Source organism: Falco cherrug, chromosome 4, assembly GCF_023634085.1.
Source record: "Falco cherrug isolate bFalChe1 chromosome 4, bFalChe1.pri, whole genome shotgun sequence".
NCBI classification, from domain to species: domain Eukaryota; kingdom Metazoa; phylum Chordata; class Aves; order Falconiformes; family Falconidae; genus Falco; species Falco cherrug.
In genome coordinates, this window is record NC_073700.1 from 67,152,027 (window position 1) to 67,175,542 (window position 23,516).

General features: G+C 41.1%; 1 protein-coding gene across 9 annotated transcripts in view; it reads left to right on the plus strand.

The window, feature by feature from the left end:
• The window catches only part of ZNF438 (zinc finger protein 438), a 57,733-nt gene extending 45,150 nt beyond the window's left edge, over nt 1-12,583 (plus strand). For 8 of the 9 annotated variants that reach the window (XM_055706775.1, XM_055706777.1, XM_055706773.1 and 5 more), the window contains 2 exons: nt 4,337-6,200; nt 10,265-12,583. In XM_055706775.1, coding sequence (XP_055562750.1) covers nt 4,337-6,200; nt 10,265-10,877 — 2,477 coding nt within the window. In that variant the 3' untranslated portion in view covers nt 10,878-12,583. The remainder of the gene's footprint in view (nt 1-4,336; nt 6,201-10,264) is intronic. The other variant, XM_055706781.1, reaches the window with a different exon arrangement.
• The last annotated feature ends 10,933 nt before the right edge of the window (nt 12,584-23,516 follow it).

Sequence of the window (23,516 nt, forward strand, 5' to 3'; positions counted from 1 at the left end):
TTCAAAATAGACCGGATTAATGGGGAAGATTAAATTACATCTGATGCCTTTTACAGGGTCTGAGTTCAGCAGTGTTACGTGCTTTACCTAGGGAACAGACTGAAGGAGGTATAAAAAGAAGGCAGAACAGATTGGAGTAGGGCAGACTTGAATGACTTAGGAAGGAAGGGGAACCATGAATGAACAGCAGCCCCATGGGAAGACTTTCTTTCCTCCAGGGGACTCTTCTCAGCATGGCTATGTCAGAGACTTTGATGCATCATTGATTTTTTTTATTGGGGTATTACTGTCCAGTCCTCTACAATTTTAAGGTTGTTTAGAAGGGATGAAAGCTTACTACATCCTGCAAGTTACTCAGTGATTTGATACTTGCAGGTACTAGCATGGTAACCTTTTTATTAAAAGTAATAGTAACCTTTTTGCTAGCATGGTAAATATTTTAACAGAGATTTTTAGAGTAAATGGATTGAATTGCATTTGATGTAACTTTGTGCATAATTATTTATGTCTACCTGATGCCCCAGCTCCATGCCTGTTTGAAAGACTGAGAACATAGCAACTGAAAATGAGCTTCACATCATTCAGATATTAAATCTGATGTTTTCATTTATTTCCTTTATTCTTAATGAAAGTATTAGAGAAAGAAAAAATACTGCATTCCGCTGAAGGACCTGTAGACTGACTTGCAGAAAGAATGTTGTCTAAAACCCAGGACCATCCTTAGAAATGCTTATTGCAGAGCCTCCCTTGACTGAAAATTCCCCTTCTCAGATACAAGACTTCATGTGTTTGCACAGGCGTGAAGGCCTTCAGGCCACAACTGTCAAGTCAAAATGAATCCTTTGAATTGGAGACAAATAATTTGGAAGTTATGGAATAGAATTGGAATGTCCCTGAAAGATGCATACTACGTTTCCAGGTGGCCTTCTGGTAGCCAGACAGCCAGAGCATATTCAAGTCCTTTGGTGTCAGGGTGGCAAAGACATGAATTACTATAGCAGTTTCTCTGTGCAAAGGAAACTGCTGAAACTTCACAAAGTATAAATGGAAAAAATAGTTTGGTCACTGATGAAGCACACTCTTGTTAAGGTCAGTAGGACCTTCAGTCTGTGAATTGACTGGCTGCTTTTTCCTGATCTAAGATGCTAAATAGGTTTCCACCAGTTCTTCCAATTAACTTTTGCAGTCCACGGGCAAAATCTTAACCAAGTCTGAAAGATCATCAGACAGATAGTCTGCGTCTAGCCCATCTTTGTATTTTGACACAGCTGCTTGTATACAGCAGCTGTGTTGGATGAGAGGGAAGTAAACAGTTAAGTATCATTTGCTTACGAGGGGCACTGCAATGAGTATTTCTGCACTAAACTATCTAATGTAAATTTGAGGAAAGAAAGAAAAAAAAAAAAGCTGTACTAAAGGCTGATACCAAGCATAGCTTGCCTGAAAGACATACTGATGATAAAACTGCGCTAGTTGGAAAAGGAGTGTTTGCATAAAATTCCCTTCTCAAACAGTTACATGAATGCTTAGTATTGTGTTAACTGCATAAGAAGAATATTGATCTAAATGGACCTTGTTTCAAAGAGCATTTTGTGGTTCATAGTCATGAAGGTTATGGCTTCTAGAATGGTACTTTTTTTGTGGAATGCTGAGAAAAAATGTGGAGAGCTTTTAAGAAAAGTTATTTTACTGCCTAATTTTGCAGTAGGCAAGTCAGTGTATTTGAGAAGCATATGCTTATTTTTAAAGCTAGTGTCATGCATTATTTCTACAAATATTTCCTTCTAACTTCAAATTAACCTTTTTTTTTGTGATGCTTTGGCTGCCATTTCTGCATTTTTGTGGAGGTGACATGTCCACAGTAAAAATTCTGGCTTTTCCTGAACTCATATAGTTTGCTGCCGTTGGTTGGAGAGTGAGTGCCTTATAACTGCTGAACTGCTGGCTTTCCTAAAAAGTTTCTGCAAATCAGTGAATGAGATTTTGAAATAAAACTGGAGAGGTACAAGCCAAATGTGAGAAAAGATGGAAGCTGCTTCATGTTGAATATTGGGGCAAGCTGAGTAACTGCTGATTTGCAAAAAGTTTATAATGTCGGTTTATGTTAAGCGTAATCTGGAAAAATGAGAGCAGACTCTGTCCCCTAAAAGAAAAATACACTTGTCCTCTCATCTGCTGTATTTAAGCTGTACAATTTGACCTGTAACTAGCGTTGGAAGTTCAGGGCTGGTTTGTTTAATGTTTACAATACTTCACATCATTTTATTGTAATTCTTGGAAGTACTTAAAAGTGCTTCCTCAAAAGCAGCAACAAGAAGATACCCTACACGAAACAAAAAATAATCTGAGTTAATATCTGAATTAGTATTCCTAGCAGTTGAAATGATAAAGGTTTCTATACTTTTTATATATATATAACGATTGTAGATTGTAAAAAATGGAAGCTCTTAGTGAGAAATAGTATGTGCTCCTAGCTTTTGTAGAATAAAAAGGGCTGTAGGGAGATAGAATTTTAAACCTGCCATGTTTCTGTTTTTGTTACGCAAACTCTGTATGCCTGGCTTTATCCCTGTGTATAGGGATCTCTTTATATTTGTGTAGGGTTTCCATGTGTACAGCAGTCCAGTCTGCACAGAATATCTAGAAATCTTGGACACCTTTACAGACATTGAGCAGAAAGAAAGTTATGGTGGTGCCCAGTAGTTTCACTTAACTGGAGGATCGAAGAGGTGCATAATAGACGTGGGGTTTGATACTGTAGATGACAATAAAAGGATCAAAGGTTTATGCCCTGCATAGTTGTTACTCTATGAATCTGCTGCATAAAAGTTTTGAGAAACATCAGATCTACTGTGTACACACTGTGCAGTTTATATGCGATTGCTCAGTGAGTCTAGCATGTCCTGAAGGCAGTGGATTTACTGCACATGTGCATACCATGAGTGCGCACATGTATCTGTCCAGGAGTTCTGGTCATGAAATATGATAGCTCTGTAATTTACAGTGCATGTTGCAAAGTGTGTGACGTCTGAGAAGGACATCCAGGATTAAGATAAACTTATTGGAGTTTCCAGTGTTGGTAGTAATTCACAGTTACTTCTCCATGTCCATCACCATGTATGATTATATCTGTAATGCAAGGCTTTAAAATGGTAAGGAATGGAAACTTCCTTATGGAATTAACCTTACTGCAATTTTTCAGGATCCCAGAATCACTTACACGTACCCTATTAAAATGTGATTCTTAAAGTGATTTTTTCTTATATTGTTGCCTTCCTAAATTGCCTTTCTGCTTGGGATCTTTGTAGTTGAATTCCCAGTGATTGAGATTGTTGGGATTTTATGGTTTTTTCCCCCAGGAAACCTCTCCCAGTCTTTGAGAACTGGAAGCGTCAGCAGTTGAATTTGGGAGTTGGTAATGAGGTTGATATATGAAATTATCAACCAATTATGGTACAATTAACTGTGTATCAAATCCTTCTTTCTATGGAGTGCCTGAAAGGTTGGCCTGTATCTCTGCTGCTCAATGCAGATTATTTGTTTTACTTAATTATCCTCACATTCTTCTTTACTGAAAAGTCTTTGTGACATTTACCAACACAAGTAGAAACAGGAAGGAATTGTGATACAACCTTGATAAATTGCACCTTTCAAGAAAATTTTTGAAATTTTGAAAACAGAGCAGTAGTTCTGTTGTGCATAAAGGCACGTAAGCATGTGTGTGATTGGGTGTTTAACAACAGTACATCTTCTCTCAAGTCCTCTTTGATTTTATTGCACAATATTTGCATGTTTTATAGCAGTAATTTTTTTAAAGGCTTCATCAGGTAAGCTTTGGTCTGTATCTGATAAAACCCACAAATTCTAAATGTTACAGAAACTCAAAAAGACAGTGTGACTCTGGGTGAGAGGTATGATCAGAGCAGGTGCTCAGAAAAGTTCTGCATCATGGAGTTTAAATCCTGTCCTGTTATTTCTTCCAATTGAATATTGCCAGCATGCTAGTGGAGCTTTTCCAGGGCAGAAGAGGCTTATAAGTGTATTTGTTCTGAAATGCCACGTAGTTTCTAACCTAGAATGAAATACCCATTTAAGATCAGACTGGGGGGGGGGGTTGTGTTTGCATATCTGTATTCAAGCACATTGCTTCAGGGAGTATTTTTGTTTTGTCCATGAAACTTTTGTAATTCTAAATTTAGTGATTGTTTAAATACCTGAATGTTTTTAATGTTTGTGTGTAATAGTATCCTTTGTAAACAGTTTTATTTTTGATACAGTAATTTTTTAAAAGAAATACTATATATTATATTACAGCTTTGTTATGTTGTTATTACAGATAAACACAAATCCCCTTTGGATACAATACAAAGTTTTCAGAAGAAAAGTCAGTTTAGGACCATTGCTCCAAAAATGGTACCAAAAATTTTAACATCGGGAGTGGTTTCTTGTCTTCAGCCATCTTTGTCTGAGCAAAGTACACCGGTTTCAGCTGCAGTGTCTAAACCATTGGTGGTACCAACTCAAAACTACGCTGTCATGCAGGTGGCTGGTCATGAAGGGATTTTTTCTCTGTTGGCTGTGCCATATGTTGCCCCTACCCTAACGCAGCAAGTCCAGCAGTCAAATGTGGCCCCTTCTGAAAACCTAAAGCTGCCTATCCCTCGGTACCAATCTGTAAGAAATAAATTGTTGAGTGACAAAAAACTGACACAAACCTCTGGTTTGGGTGCACATAACAAGATTCCTACCAAAGCATTGATCTCATCACAGACTTCCCCCATGACTACTTTAACTGAAGACTGTCCTGAAACTCATTCTAGTCCAGATTCAACTGAGCAAGAGATGCTAGCGGACCGTGACTCAGCTGAAATTGCAGTTGCCACATTAGTAAAGAAAAGCAATTGTGTGCAATCTGGATCTCCTTTAGTGAACAAAACTGAAATTGCTAACAGTAACGTTTCTGGGCCATCTGTAGTTAAAGACTCTTTATCCAAGCCAGCAAGTACAATTAATCCCATGAAACTAAGTCTACGCTCTGTGAAGACAGCATCTGAAACCACAAGAGAGTCATTCATAATGTCTGAGAAACTAAAGGAAAAACCCACAAATTCTGCAAATTCTGTTGCTGTCCTGTCACCAGCAGTTTTTGCCAGTACAGTACAGATGACTCCATCAGCACCAAAAGGAAAACTTCCCATTTTGCCTTACTCAAGGATGAAAAATTCAGCGTTCTGTAAATCTAAGCAGAATACCAGTGTTACAGATGTGTCTGGTCCTTCACTAAGATCAGAATGTGAAAAGGTACCAGCTTTGGTGAAAATCTGTGATGTTCCTACTAAAGCAGCTGATAAGCGATTAGCTGTGTCATTTACACAAGTCCCCAGACAAACCATTCGAGAAAATACCTTCTCTGCATCCAACAAAGTGGATGTTGACAGTCTTAAAAAATTCAGTGGTGCAGCCTCTAAAAGAAGAGGCAGGAAAAGAAGAGCCACAGATGATTTATTGGCTTTTCAGACCAAGCGAAGGAAATGCATCATTAATAAGTTTAGAGAAGGAAGAGAGAGGGCGAAAACTGAACTTCAGCCGCCTGAAGGTGAAAAAGCAGAGGCAGTGAAAAAATACCGTAGTATTAGACCAAAACCAGTGGTAGTTGTGCAGGCTTTTGCACCGCTGACTTCTGCAGCAATAGTAGAGACACTGTCTCCTGACCATTTAGACCAAGATGTTTTCTTAAATAGTTCACTTCCCAATAAATATTTAAATTACAAGCATAGTGATGCTACATCAGCTAAATCAAGTGATTTAAGTAGAAATGCATGTTCAGCTGTACCTAAGCAGTTGCATAAATGTCATGTTTGTAACCATATCTTCCAGTTTAAACACCACCTTCAGGACCATATGAACACACATACAAACAAACGGCCTTACAGCTGTCGAATTTGCCGGAAAGCATATATTCATTCTGGAAGCCTGAGCACGCATATGAAACTTCATCACAATGAAGGCAAACCCAAAAAGCTTGTGTGCTGTGAATTCTGTGCTAAAGTTTTTGGCCATGCCAGAGTGTATTTTGGCCACCTCAGAGAAGTCCACAGGGTTGTTATCAGCACAGAGCCCTCTACTAGCGAGCAACAGCTGCAAGATGCTTTAAAGAAGAGAGACACAAATATTGAAGAGGCAGAAGAAGCAACAGAGAGGTGAGTGTTTTCACTAATAAATCTAATGAAAACAGGATTTCACGTTGTCAGTGGAAATTCATAAACATCGCCATCATGAAAATTGTTGCTTTCTTCCCCCCAAGTGAGATTCCTAATGGTTTAAATATTTTGTTAAGTAATCTAGTCAATCCATTAGACCATCCAGTATATTTTAGCTGATACATTCAATAGAAATTATTAGTGACACTTGAATATCCAAAATAATTTTGCATATATTCTAGTAATGCCCAATGTACTGCCAGTGGAGCTATTTTGGTCGGTTGATTTCTCACAGCTAATGCTTTTTCTGTTAATCTGCACTGTCTTCTGTGTCTTGCCCATCTTAGAGTTTTCCCCAGAAGGTAAGTGAACCAACTGCAATAAGTGAAAAGCAATTCACATTTCAGTATTAGCTTATAGTTTGTTTACCTTGTTAAATATCAGTATCCTGTTTCCTTCTCTGGAGTGCTGTGAGCTAATCCATCTTGTGTGCTGCTTTTGTGATCATTTAGCCAAGTAGAAATGTTAACATTTACCATATTAAGATAGTTAGAACATTCTTTGGTCTCTGCATTATGATTTTGAGGTGAAGTTTCTTGACACATTATAAATGTTGGCTTTTTTTGCTTCTTCCACTGTGCATTTAGTTTCATCGAAGTATGCTTTATTAAGCTCAGGCTTTTAACCTGACACTTCACTATGACACTACCATTCAATGTTACGCATTTCGCTTTGCATACCTCCACTCTGTGGGGCATCAGTTAGAAATTTTTAAGGTATTGAGCCTAAGAAACACCAGTGCTTTTCTTTCAGCCTTACTAACTGTTGTACGATGAATCATTCAGTTTATCTGTTTTGTTGGATAATCTGTCTGATGTGTATAAATACACACAATATTATGTGGTCCTTCTCATAGCCCTTGTTCTCATGGCGGGCTTCAACCTACCAGATATCTACTGGAAATACAATACAGCGGATAGGAAACAGTCTAGGAGGTTCCAGGAGTGTGTGGAAGAGACCTTCCTGACACAGCTGGTGTATGAGCCAACTGGGGAGGTACCCCACTGAACCTGCTGTTCACAAACAGGGAGGGACTGGTGGGTGATATGGTTGTCAGAGGACATCTTGGTCATAGCGATCATGAGATGATAAAAGAGTTCGGTTCTCAGACAAGTAAGGAGGGGAGGTCAGCAGAACCACTACCTTGGACTTCCAGAGGGCCAACTTTGGCTTGTTTAAGAGCCTGGTTGACAGAGTCTCTTGGAAGATAGTTGTGAAGGGCCAAGGTGTCTAGGAAGACTGAACATTCGTCTTAAAGGTGCAGGAGCAAGCTGTCCCCCTGTGGCAAAAGACAATCCAGCGGGAAAGAGGACCAGCCTAGCTGAACAGAGAGCTTTGGCTGGAACTCGGGGGAAAAAAGGAGAATTGACCACCTTTGGAAGAGGGGGCAGGCAATTCTAGAGGACTATAAGGATGTCATGAGATTATGCAGGGCAGACATTAGAGAGGTGAAAGCCCAGCTAGAGCTCAGGCTGGCCCCTGCTGTAAAAGAAACAAAAAAATGTTTTTACAAACACATTAGAAACAAAAGGAGTGTCAAGGACAATCTACATCCTTTACTGGATGCGGCGGGGAGCATTCCCACAAAGGCTGTGGAAAATGTTGAGTGAGGTACTTACTGGATGCTTTCTTTGCCTCTGTCTTCAGTAGTAAGACCAGTTACCCTCTGGGTATTCAACCCCCTGAGCTGGAAGACAGGGATGAGGAGGAGCAGTGTGAAGCCCCCACAGTCCAGGAGGAGATGGTTAGCAACCTGCTGCTCCACTTAGACACCACAAGTCTATGGGGCAGGATGGGATCCACCCAAGGGTACTGAGGGAGCTGGTGGAGGAGCTTGCCAAGCTGCTCTCCATCTTTTATCAATAGTCCTGACAAACTGGAGAGGTCCCAGAAGACTGGAGCTTAACCAATGTGACACACATCTACAAGAAGGGCAGGAAGGAGGATCCAGGGAATTACAGGCCTGTCAGCCTGCCCTCGGTGCCAGGAAAGGTTATGAAGCAGATCATCCCAGGCACCATCATGCGGCATGTGCAGGACAGCCACAGGATCAGGCCCAGCCAGCATGGGAAGACAGGTTTATGAAAGGCAGGTCCTGCTCGATGAACCTGAACTTCTACAACAGATGACCTGCCTAGTGGAAGAGGGAACGGCTGTGGATGTTGTCTACCTGGACCTTAGTAAAGCCTTTGACACTGTCTCCCACAGCATTCTTCTGGAGAGACTAGCTGCTCGTGGCTTAGATGGGTATGCCGTACCCTGGGTTAAAAGCTGGCTGGTTGGCCAAGGCCAAAGAGCGGTAGTAAGGAGTGTTACGTCCAGCTGGCAGCCAGTCACAAGTGGTGTTCCCCAGGGCTCAGTACTGGGGCCAGTCCTGTTTAATACCTTCACTGATGATCTGGACAAGCGGATTGAATGGACCCTCAGTAAGTGTGCAGACAATGCCAGGCTGGGTGGGAGTGTTGATCTGCTGAGGGCAGGAGGCTCTGCAGAGGGGTCTGGGCAGGCCGGACCGATGGGCTGAGGCCGGTTGTATGAGGTTCAACACGGCTCAGTGCCGGGTCCTGCACTTGGGACACAACAACCCCCGGCAGGGCTACAGGCTGGGGCAGAGCGGCTGGAAAGCTGCCGGGCAGAAAAGGCCCTGGGGGTGCTGGCTGATGGCCGGCTGAACACGAGCCAGCAGTGTGCCCAGGTGGCCAAGGCGGCCAAGAGCATCCTGGCTTGTATGTGAAACAGCGTGGCCAGCAGGACAAGGGCAGCGATCGTCCCCCTGCACTGGGCACTGGTGAGGCCGCACTCCATACTGTGTTCAGTTCTGGGCCCCTCACTGCAGGAGGGATGCAGAGGGGCTGGAGCGTGTCCAGAGACGGGCAGCGGAGCTGGTGAAGGGTCTGGGGCACAAGTCTGATGAGGAGCAGCTGAGGGAACTGGGGTGGTTTAGCCTGGAGAAAAGGAGGGGGGACCTTACTGCTCTCCACAGCTCCCTGACAGGAGGTTGTAGGCAGGTGGGGTCGGTCTCTTCTCCCAGAAAATAAGCAACAAGACAAGAGGAAACAGCCTTGAAGAAGTTGCACCAGGGGAGGTTTAGATTGGATATTAGGAAAAATGTCTTCACTGAAAGGGTGGTGAAGCATTGGAACAGGCTGCCCAGGGAGGTGGTGGAATCAGCATCCCTGGAGGTGTTTAAAAAATGTGTGAATGTGGTGCTTGGGGACATGGTTTAGTGATGAATTTGGCAGTCCTGGGTTAATGGTTGGACTGGATGATCTCAGAGGCCTTTTCCAACCTGAATGATTCTATGAGGAGGTTTCTGTGGAAATCTTATTTTGATTAGCTTAACTTAAACTAGGGACTTGCTAGCTCGGTGTGTATATGTTTCCTTCACACTGCAGGGCTATCCTAAATCAGTGAGAGGGGCTGTCCAATTGTAAACTATGTATTTAAACTTTTAAAAACTCTGTTACAGAGTTTTAGGAAAAACCCCAAACCTTTGAAGTTTCATTGTTTCCATCCTGGAGTGGGAGGTGGGACCTGTGGTTTTGCCTTAAATTGACCTTAGATCACTCAGTGTAAACAAGTCAGCTCCTCTCCTTAGTATGCTACAGGTAATACTCATTTTCACTTCTCTAGCACAGAGCTAGAAGTATTTGGATTGATCTCACTAAATCTGGATCTTAAAAAAATGTTATTAACATTTTATTAAAAGGTTAGTGCTGTTAAAAGATTTTTTTTGTACCAAGGCCAATTTTGGAGGCAGTTCTTAGACTCAGCAGTGTCAAATAACATTTGGTTTCAGTTGTTTCCTAACCAGCCTTATTATTATTTTATCTCTTTCTTTTTTTCTGTTCCAAATAAATTAGACACTGTAGCAACACTATCTGTTTTTAATTAAAAAAATGATTCATGAATGTCATCTCTTGGAGCTTAAAAGGACAGAAATTGTGATCTCTATTCTGTGCATGACTAATACTGAAATAGTTCATATTTCCTTTTTTTAACAGGGGAAACAAGTGCAATTTTGAGGACCTATTCCATAACCCAGGAGAAGTGAAATTACAGATCAAATGTGGTCGATGCCAGTTTATTGCACAGTCTTTTGGTGAAATGAAGTTTCACTTATTGTGCTCTCATGGAGAAGAGATCCAGGGAAGAGTAAAGGAAGGAGTTTTGCAAGGAAATAGAGGAGCTAAGGGGGAACTAGTCAAACATACAACCCACTTCTGGAAACAGCGCAATGAGAGAAGACATTTAGCAAAATGCAGTGCCCATGAGGAGGAGTTTTATACTTTTCCAAAACTGAAAAGACAGATACACTTTCACCATCAAAATAATGTTGATGCATTATATAAAAGCGAACTGACTCAGTCAGGAAATGGTGAAGCAGACAAGGAGGTGCAAAATGTAGGTTTTGATACACCGAGCAAAAAAATAGAAGTTTGGTCTAAAGCGGGCTATAACTGCATTTTATGCAAACAGTTTTTTGGAAGGAAAGAGGATCTTTTTAATCATTGGCAGAGTCGTCATAACTGTGAAGACCCTTCCACTTTATGGACAATTTTTAGTTTGTTAACAAAACAAGGAATTATTAAACTTTCTAATAATGGTGACTATTGAAGCTGAATTCTACAGTGCTATGAAAAACATCAACTACCTTACCAAATTGTTTATGGTTTTTTGCTGTGTTGCTAAACTAACTCAAGAGATGTATCACTTCAGAGGCGGGGTTTTTTGTTGGGTTTGTTGGGGTTTTCTTTAGTTAGCTAACCTTTATTTTGTAAAGTAGAAAATGTATTTATCCACTACCATTCCAGATGGGTAAATGCAAGCAAGTTATGAAACATTGTACTTAAAATTCATGCTTAAGGAATTTAGCAGCAGCAAATACTTAGTACTAATGGTTCACATCAAGGAAAAAGATTTTTAAGTTAACTTATACTATACACACAGAAATAAAGTAGTTTATGTGGAGTAATCTCAATCTTGAATGAAATGACAAACCAGACTGGAAGTGTAATTTCAGTCCCAACAGTGCTTTGAGATTTTATGGTAAATACATACTTCTGTGCAGTTCTCTGAATCATTTGAATGTGCATACATGCAGCCAGCACTCTAGAGCTTTGTAATCTATAATCTAAGAGCTTTTAATCCTTGTTTTCTTGATTTCAGTGTCTTCATCCATGTTCATTACTGTCAGGTTTGTTCTTGGCAGGTCTTTCAGGTATTACATTCTGTTCTGGTAAGAGCAAGGATCTTTGGATTTTTAAAGTGAAAAATCTACATGTATTTTTTTGCCTGTAGCTCTTTGGGTTGAAGATGAGTTAATTGCCACCCATAAAGATGGAAACCTCAAAGCTTGACCGCTTTACGAAAAAGAAGTAAGTTTGTTTTAAAAATAGTAATGACTTGGTTACTTCTGGGAAGTTTGTTGTTCTGCAATAGACTGCGTGTTTCACAGTGAACTTTTAGCATATTCCTTGCACCTCCTGTGACAGCAGCACTACTGCTGCCAACACCATTAGCGCTCTGCCTTTCACACTCTGGGTATATGGCTTTTGTACCTCTGCAGTTGACCCAGTCTGTGGCTTTAAAGGGAAATTGTTCCTTCACTTCTAAGTCTGTGGTGCAGGTAATGAAGCTTTTTCACTTGTGTTGCCAAATTTACTGTACTAGTGGAATTCTGTGCAGCACTTTAACATTCCAATGTCAGAAGCCAGTAACAGTTACTTTCCCAGGATGCAAAGCTGTAGCAGTCTGTAGTGAAGCAATAAGGAACAGTGCATTCTGTCCCCCCCTGCTACAGGGCAGGCATGGTAAGTGACCATTTGGGCATGTCAGGGGGGCAAGTCAGTTCAGGCTGTAAGGAGATGGGATTCTGGAGCTCACTTTTGATGAAAAGGTCATTGAAACCATTGAATCTCGTTTGAAATTGGTGTTTAAACTGCTTTTACTTAAAGCCTTATGTACCTCTGAATTGTTTTGGGAGCAATAATGGAGGCAGTGTAAGAAATCACTGTATCACAGTGCAACAGATGTCAGAGCACTTCAGAGGGCAAACTGAAAAATACACCAGGACTGTCTCTACAGTGCTACTCTGTTCATTTATTCTTGTAGTCAAACTGTAATTGAAGGATTGCAATGATGAAAGAGTCATTCCTAAAATGTCCTGGGTCGCCCCGCACTGTTTTGCAAAAATTGTGGTCATGAGAACATGCAAAGGGATCTAAAAATGTTGTGTTTTCTGAGTGGGATTCCAAAGGCTGTAGCAATATTTTGTGTATGTGTTCTGTTTTAAAACAGTAAAGGCAATTTTGATGAGCTAACAGTTTTGAATGTAGTATTTTGTGGTATGGTGCTTTGCCCTGGAGTTGAACTATAAGACTGGAGCCAAGAAAAATAAAAGACAAAAGGAAAATGCTTATGGGACTGTACAGGTGCTTGGTAAGGTGGAAGAATCCCTGTGGATTTCCAAAACTTCCTTCCTGCTGTCGGTTGTTATAAATACATATTTGTGGTTGTTTCTTTTGTTCCATATATTACTTTTGTATGCTGAACTACTTTAAAAATACTACTTGTTCTTATTCTTGACAGACACACCCATCTTTTAATGCTTACAATATATTCATATTTATTTGCAAGGGATAGATGGAGGAGTATGGCATATTTGGAAAGGAATAGCTAATTTTAAAGTCAGTGTTTCATATCAAACTGAGACTGTATTTAACCTTGTAGAGTGTGTTTGCATTTTGAAGCATTTTTTCCCCCAAACTTAATCCTTTAACTTTCAAAATCAAACAACTTGGTGTTTTCTCTGAAACAGAAACATGAGAACAATTCCTCCTTCACGTAGTTATAATACATCAAAGGGAAGTTCATTCCCAGCATAAAGAATGCATTTGAAGAGTTGGGCAAAAAACATGTAAAAGGTTTGATCTAGTTCATTTTTTAAATTGGCCATTAAATCACCTTTCTTGAAAAATCACCCATCCCTTGATCTAGTTTAGTATGTGCTGAAATGAATGCAGCTCTAAGACAGAGTCTCTCCTGTTCAGGAGCAGCACCAATGATGGCAGAGTTGTCTTACAAAAATATTTTCAAAAAGTATTTGTTAAAAATGGTGGTGCATCAGAGCCAGTGGTGTAGATACGTCGTTTGGTGGTGATTATCAGGCAAGAAGAGTCACTCCCTTTCATTTCCTGCAGGAGGAGAAGGTACAGTGATGATGGGAGGAAGGAGGTTTGGGATAAGGGAGCGGGTTGCATGTTATTTCAAATGGAAATTTTCGTGTACAGTCTTCATCGTATTGTTATGCTTCTCTCCCTTTCTCTAGTCCAGGCCAAATGGGTAAAGGGGTCTCAGCTTTCAGCAATTTAAAACCTGAAAACATGTTTTAAAGCATGGTTCTAAGCCACTTCTCAGTGTCCTCATAAATGTTTAAAATTAGAAGCCTTTTTTTCTGAGCCTGAAAGCATTCTTATGTTTCAGGCTATTACGATTATGGTAGATTGTGAAAGGTTGGGATTTTTGAAAATAGCTTTGCATTAAATACAGATGTGTCCTTTGTTTAAAATGTGTTTGTTTTGCATTTGTGTTCATTTTGATAACATTTTGAGGTATAAAGTGAGCCTTATTTACAGCAACGTTAAATAGTGCTCCATGTTTGCTGTTCAGCAGAAGGGTTGTTGTGAATACAGTTTGCTGTTTACCTTGAAGCTGGACAAGTTAACATCTGATTTTGCACATAAATTATATTTTTAAATTGTTAAAACTAATGTTATTGGTTTTGTAGCTGTAGTTTTTTTCCCCTCTGATTTTTCATTAAATCTTTGTTTCAGCTTCACGGTTCAACTTTAAAGCTGTTCCTCACATGGAAAGTTGTTCCTTCATCATCACACCATAAATAATCAAAGCTGGAGGAGTTCCATTGCTTCTCTGGCTTGCAGAGTATTGCCCTTCTCCAGCTGCAGAGCTACAGTTTCCTATGGCTAACTTGACATAGTTGCTGGCAGTAAATGTTTTACTTCATTTATTTATTAGAATTTAGATGTCTGCTGTTTAGTTCCATCAGAGTTTCTGTCATACCTTATTAGATACTTATTTTATCTGCTATTCACTGAGCTCCTTAGAGAAAGTGTCGTAAGAGGGATGAACAGGTATTTAAGAGAGCAGATTTCAACCCTGACTTTGTGCAGATGATGCTGACGTTTGAGAATCACCAGCTTATCTGGGCTCAGCCGTGTAGCGTATTATATTTCTACAACACATCCACCTACATGTGCATCTATTTTGGAACGAAATGTATACTTCAAATTCAGCTGTCAGTTATTATTATCAAACCTGTACAATGTAGGTTTGTGATTATTATGCATAAAGATTAAAATGCTATTAACTGTAGTAGGTTTACTTGTCAAATTCCTTATAGCTGTGAAAAATGAAAATCTCTGTGTGCTGAGTGTGACACAGAAAAAATGTGGTCTCATGAAGAAAATTCTGATGGCTTAAAGGTTGTCCTCATTTCAGTGTGTGCTTTTATAGCTGATCTGTCACATTGTAGGATTTTCTCCACGTTTTATTAAATTGCCGTAATTTTTCTTGGTTAGGAATACTGAAGAAGACCTGAGCCTGCAAGCAAGTTTCAGGAAAAAATGTGTTTACTTCCTTTCTCTGTACAGGCAGACATGTCCATGGAATCAAAATAGTCTTGGTGGCTTTACAAATACGTGCACAATGTGGGGCAACCTGCAAGCTTTGGGCTTCAGTGTATGACTTTGTGTGGCTGACTGTTCTGCAGTTCCAAAGTAGAAACTGCAAATTTGAGTGTAAAAATAACTTGGTTTTCAGACTTGAGTGAACTTCTAATACCGTATTGACAAACCTTCCAGAAATCCAAAAAAATGACAACAGCATACTTCTCTACTTGTGCTTTGTTTGACAATTTTATTGACGTAGTAGTACCAGTGGTGTTCTAAAATATGATAGATCTGGTGCTGTCGAGTACAAAGGAAGCTTTCTCCCTTCCATTTTTTTTGCCTTTTATTGACTTTTCCATGTAAGCATTAGAAGTGATGGAATGAATTATGATTTCTGCTGCTGAAAAATCCAGAAACATTATTCTGAAGTTATTTTGCAGGAACTTCCAATTTTAATCTAGAATAACAGATGAAATCAGTGAAAAGAAAATTTACTGGAAAGAGACACATAAGCAAACTGTCCCATATGTGGATTTCTCTGCACAATTATACCACTGTAGATGAAATTTCTGAATGATAGGTCTTCTACTGGTAGGTACTTCGTTCTTATGCAGTGTTATTTCAAGTGGCCAAGAGAAGTAAGTATTAAAAAATGTCCATACCTTCTCTTTGACTTGAATTTTGTTAAATATTTCTACTGTTGTGCCAGTCCAGATCATGGTCCAAACGATGTAGATAACTCAGACGCTTTCTAGAGGACTCACAGCATAATTCAGTGGAGGGAAGGCAAAGAAATATGTGAAGGAAATAGTAATAATAAAGGTTGGCATAACGTATTGAATGTAAGGTCAAGCTCCGGTATGACTAGCCTTTGATGGTCTGTATATGTGGAAGTGTCCTGGAGCCTTAGTCTGAACTTCTCGCTTCTACCCTCTGTGGTTACATGGTTCCAGAGTCTGCTCCCAGTTGAGGTATGTCAGGCTGGAGTACCCTCGGTCTCCTTGGGCACAAGCTCTTCCAAATGGTGTAGCTGACTTTGTAAATGTCCTTTTGGTGTCTCAGCTACACGCTTGTAGTTCGGTGAGCCACATGCTGGCTGCTGAGACTAGCTGCTGCCAGACTTGAAATGTGGTTACCTGGTTTTCTGAGGAAAGCCATCTTTCATAAAAGTATAATCAAATGCTGCATCTGTGCTTAGCAAAATAGGAAAATGGCTCACTCTGTTTCCTGCAGATACAACACTGATGAGTAGTAGGAAAGAAAGTGAACTCTTTCTACAAGAAAAAGCAGCTGCTAAATGTGATTTGGAGTCTTTATATCTAGCAGTTGTAAAAGACTAGAATGTCCCATTGCCTAGTTAGTCATAGAATAGAATCACAGAAATTCCATAAAACTGTCTTGATGCAGATGTGATGGTATAAAGCAGCAATTCAGAGTTGCTGTGACTGAGGTTCTTCTTTCTTTCCTCTTTCTTTTCCCTCTTTTTGCCTTTTTACTTTTGCTTTTTGTATTGCTCTTCCTAGCCACTCTGCCTTTTCAGCATACTCTGTGAGCTGTTCTGGCTGAATGCAGTTCATAAACGTGTAATTCAACAAAGTCAGCGTTGTCTGGCATCTTTGCTAGCCAAAAGCCCGGGATGGAGTAGTTGTGAGTTCTGTTCTGCAGAATGTTTCAGAAAAACATTGGTTGCAGGGGACCCCAGAGGTCAGCTGGGCCAGTCCGAAGCAGGGCTTAGCACCAGCCTGGGAGCAGGACAGTGTTTGGCTTTTTGATAACCATTTCTGCTGCTGTTCCCACTGGTCCCTCAGCTGTGGTGGAGTTGTGAGCGTGAGCAAGGTGTCAGTGTGGTAGCTGATACTTGGAGCACTGTCACAAGTGAGTGTATGTCAGTTGTAAAGACAGCACAAAACTTGGGACAAAAAAAAACCCCTCCTAAACCCAAATAAAGTTAGAGTTTCAGCTGGAGATCCTTCAGTAGTGAGAACTTAACTTTGGCACAAAACCCTGTTGGTTTTGTTGTTATAGACCATGGCCGAGCCTCTTGTCCTCCTGCACAAAACCGCTTACGCTCCCTTGACTGCTCTGCTTCTTCTGGGACTTCAGGCTCTTTGCCTTTCACGTGCAGTGAATATACTACTTTTTTCTGCAGTTGATTTAGGACAAAAGTAAAGCGTTTTATTTCCTGTATACTAAGAAATTTTGTGCAGCTTCAAGTTTAATCTGACTTCTGAACATAACACCCGATCAAGGAGATCAGTATACCTTCCTGTTGCTAGAAGCAATAAATGACACGGTGAGGGAGGAAAGCAGTAAATATCCCTGTGACCATACCTTTGCAGCAGTGCAGTTGCTTTCCACTGGAAGTACAATTTCTTCATGTTTTTAGTTAAAAGCTTTTATTAATTTTAACTGAAGTAAATATGCTGCTGTACTTTGCTATTCAAATAAATGCTTTTTCAGCTCTGAGTCCTTGGAGTTTGAATCCTGTCCAGCCGTTTTCTGCTATCTGCCAATTCCTTGCTAAGTGCAAACTTGACACTCTTGCCAATAAATCCACCTTCATGCCATTTAAAGTCATCTGCCGTCTTTGCTCTAGAGCTAATCAAAGTTTGCGAGAAGACATTTTTTAAAGGGAACTGGCTCTACAATTCAGGCCATTTAAATTGTTTAAGTTAGTTGAAAGAAATTGCAGCAAACTATAGACAAGTGTTACAGACAGTTTGAAAGTTCTCTTACTCTCTTTAGTGAATAATTGGAGAGGAAATTTTCCAGGGGAGAATTCGTGGGTTTAAGCTGCTTTATGTGCTGCTTTCCTAATCCACTTTTTTAGACTCTCCTGAGCACAGTACAGCAGAGCCCAGCCGTGCTTCGTAAGTCAGTTGCAGCCTGTTAAACTCAAAGCAGCATTTTATTTTTACCTTGTGAGGCAGCTGGGTTGATAAATGGATGGGATACTGGCACTCTGGGAGACAGCTGCGATATCTGCACAGGGTAATAGTCTCCTGTCTTTAAAGAGCAATGTTTCCAGTGTCTTATACGTGCATGCATGATCACATGCAAAATTTTAAAAGGGTTAAGTCTGGAACATTTTTACGTTGCGTGTAGGTGTCACACTGTAGGGTGCATTCCAGTTGTGTTTCTTTCATTAAAATGCAGTAACAGTGTCATTATTTATTGCTAATATATCTGTGGCTTATCTGAACCCTGAAATACACAGTAGCCACCTGAGTTCTTCCAGGAAACTGGATTAATTGTTGGAATTTCTTCTAAAAAACATACTACTCCTGCTGGTTAACACCACATGTAGGGTTTAAACAATATTTCTGAGAGTGATTTATTGGTCCAGCAGAAAAGTCTGGTGCTAAACCTTTCCACTGGGATTTGCTTACATTAGGAAGCAATGCAGGTGGCAGTCTATTTCAACATAGAATAGATTTTTTTCCCCTTCCTTTCTGATAAATGAAGTGCTTATGTAAGGTGAGAGATTGAAAAAAATGAGAAGCCTGAAGCCCTTAGAGGATCTATCTGAAAGCTCCACACGTGGGCAGAGGAACGCAGGGTAAATCTGATGCAGTTTCTGTACCTGCTCGCCTCAAGCATGAAGGGAGCCTCCCGGCTGTGCCTCGGCTGTCCTGGGGATGCTGCGCAACAAAAGCTCTGCACCGCAGCCAGGAGCTGGCATTTAGCAACATTTAGCGTCACGTATGGCATAAGAGGGTATTCTGATGCCAGACTCATTTTGTCCATCGCTAGATAATAAATCATTCCCATACATCCGTGGTAGGCATCCTTTATTCTTTGAGCTTTTGTCTTGTGTTTTCATTTTGTGCGTAATAGACAGGATCTGGGTTTGAATTAGTGCTCAACAAACTGTCTGTTCTGAAGCTTTGTTGTATGCGAAACCGCGCCCTTTGGCTACCGTTAATACCTATCTTCTTTCTCCCAAATGATTCAATCGTTGTCACTTAATGACAAACGTTTGATAGTTTTTTTGCTGATAAGTATTCTATGTAAATCTCCTAACAGTGTCATATTCTTAAATGACTGTAGTGCTTGATTAAATTGGCCCTTTTAAAAGGGATCCAGGTTCACCAATAGTGTTTCCTGCAATGCGCTTCTCTAGAGAAAACCGATCTGACTTCTGTAGTCAGAACCAATTAGGCTCATCCTTTTTTCCCCCTTCTCTCTGCAGCGTTCAGATGAATCACATTTTTCAGGCACAGTTCAAGCAGCCTGTCAGGTCTCTGGGGCGCTCTGCCTCCTGGGCTCCGCATTCCCACTGTCAGCTGTGAAAAATAATTCCCCTTCTGCACTTGTGTCCAAGGCAAGTAAGATGATAAATCCACAAGTTAGATTTAAGAGGGGGGGGAGTACATTATTGTTTACTCAGCATTGAAGGTTTTGTTCTAGGAGATACAGCTGCTGTGAGGCATGGGAAAGGGTCCTGGACTTTAAAGGTTCCTAGCTCATGAAGTTATTAGGATTCGTTCTCGCTTAAAGGAAAATTTAGGGGTTTGTTAGTAAAAATATTTTTAGAGTACCTAAAATGTGGCAGTAGTTTTAAAAAACTCCAGGCTGGAAGAAATTAAAAAGAGAACGAACTGTAAACACAGCATAATGAAGCCTTGAGAAAAAATCAACAAAAAAATCCCCAACATGTGCAGGCTATCTAAATATAAGTAACTACTTTCAGGTAAAATTCATGATGGAGTGGACTTGCTGTTCAACTGCCCTGATGTGAAACTGCAGTATTATTAAGAAGAACTTTCAAACCAGAAGAAAACATTAACTCTTTTAGCTTTGGAGGACTGAGAAGAGCAGTTCTCCCTGAGGTAGGAGAGAAGTGCTGGCATGAAGTTAGTCACTTGGAATCATTGCTCAGGTCTCTGCAGCATTTCTTTGCAATGTTCTTTTCTTTGCCATAATGCCATAGTAGGGCTTTGCTGTGGAGAATAGATGCGAGAACTTTAATTGCTGTGAAGTCTGTGAAGCAATTGAATCTTCAATTTACGGTGACAGAAGTCTCCAGTTAAAAAAAAAATATAAAAAAGAGCCATTATAATGAAGCCTTAAGTCTCTTGTCATTCACCTTTTCATCTTTCAAGTTTCCTGCCCCTCGTTACATCACTGTGAGATTTAATACGCATCAGTATCAATTCAGCACAGCCTTGCAGCATCCTTGCTCTGTACAGGCAAACCCTGTCACTAGTCTAATAAACCTTTAAATGTATCCAAATCCTTCTCAAGGGTTTCAGACAACACAGCAAACTATGCTTTGCTCACTGTCAAATGGAAGTGATTAATTTATTTCTAAATGCCAAGCTTCTGAAAAATAAAGCGGCATAGTAAATGCAGCCACCTTCCTTCTTTAACTTGGTTTTAATAGCTTGATGTACTAATGGCCAGAATTGTAATTGGGTGGGAGAACTTTGAGCTGCTCCATATTTCAACCCGTGGAATATTAATATTATATATTGGAAACATTTTCGTAGACCACAAAAGGCTAATGTGTGTCAGGAGTGAGATTCATTCAGCAGGGGCCAAGGTTGCCATGCATCTCTGCTCGCCTGCTCCCAGGTAAGCCAAGCGCAGAGCCAGGAGTGCCAAGTCCTGGTCCTTGCAGTCCCCTGTCCCAGCCTCTGTGTTTCCCTTGTGACCATAGCTGCTCAGACTTGGTTTACACTGCTGTTGAGCCGGCGGTGGGTGGTGGGCAGGGGCCACGGTGCTGCCCCCAGGCAGAGGAGCCTCCAGGAGAAGCTGCCTACAGAGAGCTGCACTGCAGCCGGTGCCGGTAGGTGACTAGAGCGGATCCTGCGAAGACTTGCTTTTTAGACATTTTGGGTATTTCTGTGGCAGTTAACGGTATTCTCATTGCAAGCCTCGGCAGGACCGATGCCCACGCTGTGAAAGCTGTGACCACCAGCCCCCTCTGGCATATGATGGTTGCCCATTAGCCAATGGCTGTGGCACTGGGCAACTATACATGAGCATACAGTGAAAAGGGAGAATTAATTTGAGCTGTGGGGCAGTGTACCTTATCTGTTCTCATTAATTCATGAGAAAATTTTGTGTAGCAAGAAAAATCCTGTTCCTTGTGCTGATCACAGTGAGCTGAACAACAAGACAAGAAATCCCAGTAGAAGAACCTTACCTGGGCTTCAGTGAATGTCCTCACTAGTAGGTTATTATCCTGCAACCATCAGTAATTATGGGATGAAGAGTGAAGTTCTGTCAAGAAGCCTAAACTGAGAGGAAAACCAAGGAGTAGTTTTAGTTACTTTTATATGAAGAAAGAGGTTAAATGCTGTATGCAATTACAATACAAGTTGGAATAAATTTGCTTGAACTCACCCACCAAATTGAAGTTTGCAGAATGTACTGAACCAGGGCAATAAAACCTGGAGGGGAGTTGAAGAAATTCAGAAGTATTTCCAGAGCTGGGTATTTGTTAAGAACAAAGGTAAACAAAGATAACTGGAAAGGTATATAATTTTTTTGTGTCTGCCAAAGTCACTGGAAGGGATGAAAAGGAAAGAGTATTTGGTTCCTCATCTCAGGTTAAATTCACTGGGGAGCTTTTCTTCCCCTCCTGTTTGCTTTTTCCCACATGGTCACACCCCATGTGAAGGGTGCACAGTGCACAGGCTGCACTGGTGCCTGCTGCAGTGGGGTGAGGGGTGTGGGCTGCTTGGGCAGAAAGCAGAAAAAAAATCCTTGTTGCTGTTTTCTTTACCAAAATCTGTAAAAAATCTCAGTCTTTGCAAAGAGTAGCAGTACTTAATACTAAATAGAAAATACTGGTTGAAGAATGGATGGCCACAGAATGGTTTCTTTCTTGTGGACTTGAAAAGTACATTGTTTGCTTTAGATTTTTTTACCATATGCAGTTTTCCTACCTGTACTATTGGTTATTGATTAATGTTTTATAGAAGGTCTGGGAGAAATAGTTAAGCAGGTCTGGAAGTATTTTTAGGGATTTCAAATAGAGAAAGATTGAAGTATGCTTTGAGAAATAGCCTTGAAAATGTAATAGCAGTTTGGTGTTCAGGTGTGCTGTGGCAAAGAGTGTTTTGTGTTGTCCTAGCTGTATCCCCCTCCTGTCTGTGTGCAGCACTCCTTTCCAGCAAAATCCCAGCAAATTCCAGCAATATTCAATGTATAAGAAACTTCAAAAAAAAATATTAGAAATGAACAAACAAAACACCATGTGTTTTTTTACTAGGTGGTAAAGCTGAGCGTCAAAGTTGGCTGAAGTGCACCCTTGGGCCTATAGTGGAATCCCTTGTCCTTTGGGGGACGTATATCCACTGAAGGGGAGCAGTACAAGCACACCAAGCCTACCACTGTTATTTCAGTGCTTTCCATCGCTGCTGAGCTGCAGCCGTCCCAAGCATGGCATTACCACCGTCAGAGCTGTTTGCAGGCTCCTTTGGTGTCCAAATAAGAAAAACATGACTCGTTGCTGGGAACAGAATACTTTTTATCCCATATGAAATGTTTCGCTAGTGAAATCTGGTGCAGGCTTCATGTTAAAATAGTAACGTAAAGTTCAGTTTGCTGCACTTTGATACTTCAGCACTCAAAGCGCGTTGGTTAAGGAGCAGCGGCGGGGAGCACGCAGCCCTGTCCTTCACCCCTGAGCCCTGGGACACCAGTGCCAAAGGGGGAAAGGATTCTGAAGATGGTGGAAGGTTGGGAAGAGCAGCTCATTGCTTTCACTTCCCACCTGCAAGGATGGCTTACAGTCTCAGCCAGGCTTCAGAGATGGGTACAAGGGTTCACGTGGTTTTATTTCATTGTCTCTTGTTCTCCGCATTAGCTGTGGGTGTCCTGAGCTGGTGCATGAGGACAGACCAGCTACCCCTGCAAACAGCCCCAGGGGCTCTCGCTGCCGGGGGGGGGGGGGGGGGGGGGGGGGGGGGGTGCAGGCAGTGGGGGGAAATGGGGCTGTTTCAGCACCTTGTAGAAGAAAGCCTGAGTGATTGTGGGTGAGGCTCAGAGCAAAAGGAATAAACTTCTCAGGTCATAAAGTTTGATCTCCTTCCTTACTGCCTCATTGCTCTGGTAGCTCGTAACCGTTGTGAGCTAATAGCCTTCCTCTTTCGCTGTCAAAGCCAAATAACAAGTCCCCATGTGAAAGCTACATTTCCACTTGCGTGTCTCCAGGTGCATGATGTAGAGTTGGTGCAATCAAATTTAATCCGTTTCCAGTATTCCAACCCAGAAAGTCAGCTACGTCTCATACGTAGTATTTCGGTGTTCCCATCACCCTTACAGTACCGACTAACTCTGCCAGATACACAGATTTCTTTAGGATTCTTCTACCTGTTTAATAAAGATATTAAATAAAATAACTTGAAATGTTGAACCTTCCAAAACGGTGGTACCCATCTTTACCTGATGGCTGCCGTCTCAGCACAGCCCACAGCCGTCTTCTGCCCACCACAGAAGTACTTGGTTGAATCACCAGTTTCTGTATACACCTCCTCACTGAGGTGCCGGGAGCTTACACCCAGCACACCCCACAGGGCAAAGGGTCGGTTTGTCTTCACTGAAGAATGGTATG